This window comes from Chiroxiphia lanceolata, chromosome 13, assembly GCF_009829145.1.
Source record: "Chiroxiphia lanceolata isolate bChiLan1 chromosome 13, bChiLan1.pri, whole genome shotgun sequence".
Taxonomy (NCBI): domain Eukaryota; kingdom Metazoa; phylum Chordata; class Aves; order Passeriformes; family Pipridae; genus Chiroxiphia; species Chiroxiphia lanceolata.
In genome coordinates, this window is record NC_045649.1 from 2,424,760 (window position 1) to 2,430,772 (window position 6,013).

At 54.2% G+C, this 6,013-nt stretch overlaps 1 protein-coding gene across 1 annotated transcript; it reads right to left on the reverse strand.

The window, feature by feature from the left end:
• Positions 1-613: 613 nt before the first annotated feature.
• On the reverse strand, positions 614-5,755 carry TMEM208 (transmembrane protein 208). Its single transcript, XM_032700876.1, has 6 exons — positions 5,709-5,755; positions 5,540-5,635; positions 5,392-5,451; positions 5,140-5,276; positions 2,110-2,194; positions 614-1,065 (listed from the first exon to the last, which is right to left on the reverse strand). The coding sequence occupies exons 1-6, from the start codon at positions 5,712-5,714 to the stop codon at positions 928-930; spliced, it is 522 nt and encodes a 173-aa protein (XP_032556767.1). The 5' UTR covers positions 5,715-5,755; the 3' UTR covers positions 614-927.
• Positions 5,756-6,013: the final 258 nt, after the last annotated feature.

Consider the following 6,013-nt stretch of genomic DNA (forward strand, 5'->3'; position numbering starts at 1 on the left):
GGGCAAAAGGTTGTGGATAGCATCAAAAACCAGACTGGCACCACTGTGAGCGCCCACTGTGCATCTCACTGGCACAGGCAAAGCTGCGTGGTCTGAGCTGGTGCGTCAGGAGCAGGAAGGGGTCACTGGGGTCTGTAAAACAATATACTGGGCAGGGACAACATCAATAAATCAAAGTAGGCAAACATAAAAACTGCCCTGGTCTCTAACACATGAACTCTGTAGCAGTCATGGCTCCCCTGGGAGAACCCTCCTCAAAAAATACAAAAAAACCAAACCCACAGCTTCTTGTCTTACATCATGCTGAGCTCCCGCAAACGTAGCACAGGCCAGCCTATGGCTCCAGAGAGCTCAGGCTCAATCCCAAAAGCATAAAGTTTGGCTGCAAACCCAGTGCCCAGCACCCCCCAGCTGCCCCACACTCCTGATCCCGCAGGGCAGCTGCAGTTCCTCCACAGGGTGCAGAGGCTGAGGCAGGCAGGGCAGCACAGACCAAGCATGGGAAAAGGAGGAAAGCACTTGTGTCTGGGGATTCAGCTTCCCTCTGGTGCAGATTTCCAGGAACACGCTGGCATTTTTCACAGCTCCCCTGCGTGAACGCACTGCCAGCACGGTCAGTTAGACTCTGCTCTTTAATGTACTATTTCCTCCAACATTGCACTCCCCAACCTCGAACGCGATACAGCGCTGCTTTAAAAAGGTATTTACACACATCCCAGCATCACCCCCCCTTGTCATCCCAAGGAGCAAGGCCTCAGCCGGCACCAAGACCCAACCAAGGGAAGTCTCTTGCGGCCTTTCGAGCGGAATGGCAGCAGTGGCAGAGGGGCAAGAGCTACTGCGGTGGTTTCGGATTGGTTTCAGTCGCATCCCTGATGAAACAACAGCGTGGAGATGAGAGACCACGTTATCTACCCCCGGCCAGGGCTAGAAACGCTTCATCTGCCGGCGTTCTTGTCGGCGCTGCTTCTTCTCATTGGGCTCCTGGGCGGTGGGCGAAGCCTCTGCCGTGAGCCAGGGCCCCAGGATGTTCACCCAGAGGAGGTAGAGCGCGCGCCCCGGAGCCTGCAAAACACACGTGGCACAAACTCGGTCACTCTGGGGACAGCACGGGCTGGTCCTACTGAGGGAGACAAAGGAGCTGGAGTATCCCCACAGGCTGGATCAGAGGCACCTCAGGATGCAGGGAAATCAAAGGTGGTGGCGGGCGGCCAAAATAAACGGCCTGATTTCATTTCATTTCATTCAGGAACTCGCATACGTATACAGCTCTTAGGCTTCATATATGGAAATCCCAGCATCGGGTCTGAATTACCCAGAGGGATCCAACTGCCCAGACATTCCGTCTCTCCTTCCTTCAGAAAACACACCCACATTGCTCTGAATTTAAAAAAAGAAAAAAAAAGCGATCCAGATGGTCTCCAGGGGACAACCAAGTCTAGGCTGCCCTCTGCCAGGCCAGCTAGAGAGGAATTTGTGGGTGAGGACTGAAATGAGATCAAGGACTGAAATGGGGTAACTTTCCATTCTCCCACAATTGCCTTCTGTACCTTTGTGTGATATCCTCAAAGCAACTGTGGGATTTTTTAACCAACTGGAGATTTTTTGTCCTTCTGCACAAGCAGCTTTAGCTGGAGGCACATGACAAATGTTTTAGGAGCAGAAAGAGTTTGGTCTGTTAAGGGGAAATCAATGCCTACAGCATTTTATCTACCAATAGGCACAGTGTCCAGCCTTGGTCCATGCTGAATGACTGAGAAAGCCAAACAAGAAGAAACACTGTTTGTTACAGTCACAGACAGGCTCTGTGCTCAAAGACAGCTTTGATCTGCCTCGTGTTTCTTGTTGCCCTTTCACAGGACCAGAGGGAAAGGCAAAGGCCAGCCTAGTTTTTGTGTGGTTGACCCAGAGGGATCAGGACTTCTTTGCCATGTATGGCCTCATTTTTAACAAGATTTGACAAGGAGATTAAAAAACATATCAGAAAATAGCTTGGGCCTGAAACAGGACACTGAATTGAAATGGATAAATAATGTCCGCAGTCCTGAAGACAGGGAAAGACACGGACAGTGCACAGCAAGAAGGAAAACAGCAGTGGCTGGGGCTTACCAAGAGCCAGAAGTACCAGACGTAGGGTGAGAAGCAGCTCAGCACTTGGACTATAGCTGTCAGCAGGATCACATCCTTGAGGTGCCTGAGGGAAGAAAAGCAAAGCACTGAGGTTCCATTCCAGCCCACGCCAGCTCCTCTGCCAACCCAGCCTGTCTGCACCTCCAGGGAGGGACCCTGCCCCACCCAACCCAAGGACTGCCCTGCTTTGCCAGACACAGTTATCTAGAAGAATCTGAGTGGTAAACAAGCAACAAAAAATAATCTGATGGGTTAAAGAGCTGAGCTCCCTCTGAAAAAAAAAGGCCATTGAGAAAGCTGAGGAATTGATGGGGAATGGAAACCAGCACCAAAACCGCCACCCAGCCCTACAGCTGAAACAGCAGCCAGGGCCTGCTGATTTGACACCTATCTTGACATAAAGTATAGCTGCTCATGACTGGCTGTGCTGAAGGGAGCCAGGAATCTTCCCCGTGCCATTTCACAGGCTGACAGACACACTCAGGGTCACCAAAGGACAAGCACATCAGCAAGCTGAGCTACAGCAACAGACTGGCTCCTCCTCCCCTCTTGTTTATCTGACTCCAGCATCTTCCATGCCAGCCTGAGGCAGAGCTGGGAGCAGCTATGGAGGGGAACAAGCTACCCCCGCCTCAACCACCACCCTCAGGGGATCTGACACCCAGGAGAGGTAAACAGGTATTAGTTTTTCAACACAAGCCTCAGGGAGTGCCATGAAGGGTTAGAAAAACACCAACTCTCACTCTTGTTAAATCATCAGCTGCTGGAGAAAGAAATTCTCCAGTCACATCCAAGACTGGAGACAACAAAACAAAGGCAATGGCAAAGTGCAAAGCAAACTGACCACAAACAACATCGAGTCAAGACACTGCAGAATCCACCACCAACAGCTCTACAACAAGACATGGAGGTTCAGTAATCTCAGGCATCACCAGAGGCCACAGAGGGGTGAGCTCCCACCAAACCCAGCTCTCCCAGAGACCAGCAAGTTTGGTCTTCCTCAACCCCAGAGCAACACAAAGCATCCATTTCAGTTACAGACAGCACGAGAGAAACACTATCAAAGCCACAGCATTCCAGGAGCACCTCCAAAGGAGCACACTCAGCTGAGAGGCAGGAACATCCACTTCTTTCTGAAGTAACCACTAGCTTAGAGTGGTTCCTTGGTCCCAAAAGAGGTAATTTAGAGGTACAGGGTAGGGATGGGAACTTCAGCTCTACAGGTTTTGTTCTTACAGCTCTGCCTCCTCTGTGTTTTGCACAACCCCTGCCTCAGATAAGCATCAATTCATTTTAATGTGTCATAAACCTCAGCCCAATTGCTCAGGCAGAAAAACCTCAATGCCTCAATACCAAGGGAAGTACATCTGCAACCAGGACTGCAGCAGAGCAGGTAATGGGCTCCCTGTGCTACATCCTGTCAGTCGTTTCCTCTGGCAGCACCATCACACACACATGGGACGGTTATTGGGGCACCCTCTCTGCCTTGCACAACTCCCAGGGGCATCTCTCACAACCACAAACATCAAACTTCAGTATTTTCCCTCCTCAACTGTCCCACGTTTTGTTTCACTACAAAGGTATTAAAAATATTTTGCAATTCCACTCTAAAGAGCCAAACCAGTGGAAAATGGGAGAAAAACACCTGGCTGACCAGTAGGAAAATGAAGTCTCTATAGTATGAAGAGGGGGTAAAGCACCCAGCTCACAGGTCACACTAGAAATAACCCCCTCTCCTCTTGGCCACCTCGTCCCTCAGCTGAGTCTCTAACACCAGACATGAGTCACTCCTGCTGCAGGTACAAAAAGGTGCCACTCCACTAACACACAAGATGAGAGCTCACCCTGTGCACAGAGAGCAGGTTCCGTGCCCCCCAAGTCGGTCTGCCTGCTGATAACATCCCCAGCCAAAAATCAAACTGACGTTAGGAAAAGTTAAAACTACACACATCAATATGTGGCCCTGCCAACACTGAGAACACCTGATGTGACACAGAGGGCTCAGCTGGAAACAAGGCCCCACTGTGCTGCTTCAAAAGCCTGGCAGCAGGGGAAGGATGGAGGTAAACCCTGAATGGTAGGCCAAGGACATGGGAAGGAAGGGGCCGAGGACCCCAGTATCTCACTAAGCACGTGCTGAAGATCCCCAGCAGAGGCTGGACCAACAGACACAGGCTGAGGGCAGGGAGGACAGAGAGCAAAGCCTGATGTGTCCACAACTACCTGGCAGTTTTCTGTAACTAGCTTGAGGCTCACTGGTGGAAAACAAGTAAATCTAGAAGGTATTTCTGCTGTTCCAGTACTGCTGTCTCCTTATTTTATCTAACAGCACTTCTCAAGAATTACTGTTATGTGTCCCTTGACCAAGGAAAGACCAGTTACAGCAGTGCCAAGAACACTGGACAGGCAAACACTGTCTGCAGATAGACATGAGGAATGGACAAGCATGGGGGATAGAAATGGCTGAGGAGGTCACAGGAGCTGGCTGAGACAGAGGGGAGAATTTTCAGTGTGTAGGACAGTTCAAGACACGGCTAGTTTGCAGCCAGGATGGGATAACTGGCAGCACATGCCCTTCTGCTCAGTCAAGCACCACCTGCAGTGCTGGTTTAAAAAGAAAATATATATCACTGTGTGCTGCGGCAGCATGCACAGTGTCAGTGCTGTTTCTTCACTGAAAAATGATCATAAACTGCTCCCACTGAACCGTTTGTGATCTCTTACCTCTGCACCTCGGCCCTAAGAACAGTGACTGTGCCAGGCTGACACACCCACGTGGCAGCTCCTGACTGGGGCACGCCAAGCCAAGTGTTCAGATAACCAGGGCAGTTAGGGTACACTCTCAGAAAACACAGCTATGGGCTTCCAGCTCCCCTCATGCCCACACCATGGGCAATCTGGGGCAGGAGCTGAGGCCTGGCCTTCTCCTCGGGGGCCTCTCCTGGCTCTGCGCGCACGCTCAGGCAGCAGGTCCTGCTCACCTGGACTCGTGCGGGTGTGGACACTCACTCTGCCATCCCCTGCTCCATATTCAGGTCAATTCCCCCGTCGGCAAGGCTGCCATCGTCTGTGAAAGACGGCTTTGCCATGGAGTTCATGGACCGGTAGCTGGTGCCGTAGACCACCGAGCTGAAGGCGAACGCGAGCTGCAAGGAGGACACGGCGGTCAGCGGCAAAGGGCACGGCCGGGGGCCCGCGGGCCTCGGAGGAACCCGGGCCCAGGAGCCCCCGCCGGGGCAGGGGACGGTGCCCGGCGCTCACCCACGTCCAGGCGGAGGCGGCGGGGTAGAAGATGACCAGGTTCACCAGGGCGTAGATGGCCTGCGGAGAGAGCATGGCTCGGCTGTCTGCCCGCCGCCCACCCCGGCCCGGCCCCGCGCCCCGCCGGGGCCCCCCCGGCCGCACTCACGGAGGCCCCCAGGATGATGCGGAGGTAGAAGCGCAGGGTCTCCCGGTTCTCCTCGAAGATCTGCTTCTTGCCCTTGGTGCCCGCCTTCCCCTTGGGCTGCGGAGCCAAGAGAGGCGGTCAGGCGCGTCCCCGGAGCCCGCCCGGCCCCGCTCCCCCGGCCCCAACTCACCGCCATGGCCGCGCCGGCTCCGCGCTCCGCGCTCCGCTTCCCGCGGACGTGACGGGCCGGAAGCGGCGGAGCCGCGCCGGGAACGGCGGCACCGGGAAGGGGAGGGGACACCTCTGTGCCGGGGACATCCCTGTGCCGGGGACATCCCTGTGCCGGGAGGGGACACCTCTGTGCCAGGGGACATCCCTGTGCCGGGAGGGGACACCCCTGTGCCGGGGACATCCCTGTACCGGGGACACCCCTGACCCGGGAGGGGACACCCCTGTGCCGGGGACATCCCTGTGCCGGGAGGGGACACCCCTGAC

Excerpts from the sequence above, each read along its gene's own strand:
- TMEM208 (XM_032700876.1), bottom strand. Across the intron at positions 5,452-5,539 it reads GCATCATCCTGGGGGCCTCC|GCCATCTACGCCCTGGTGAA; the intron begins GTGAGTGCGGCC and ends CTCTCTCCGCAG. Across the intron at positions 1,066-2,109 it reads TCTGGTACTTCTGGCTCTTG|GCTCCGGGGCGCGCGCTCTA; the intron begins GTAAGCCCCAGC and ends TGTGTTTTGCAG.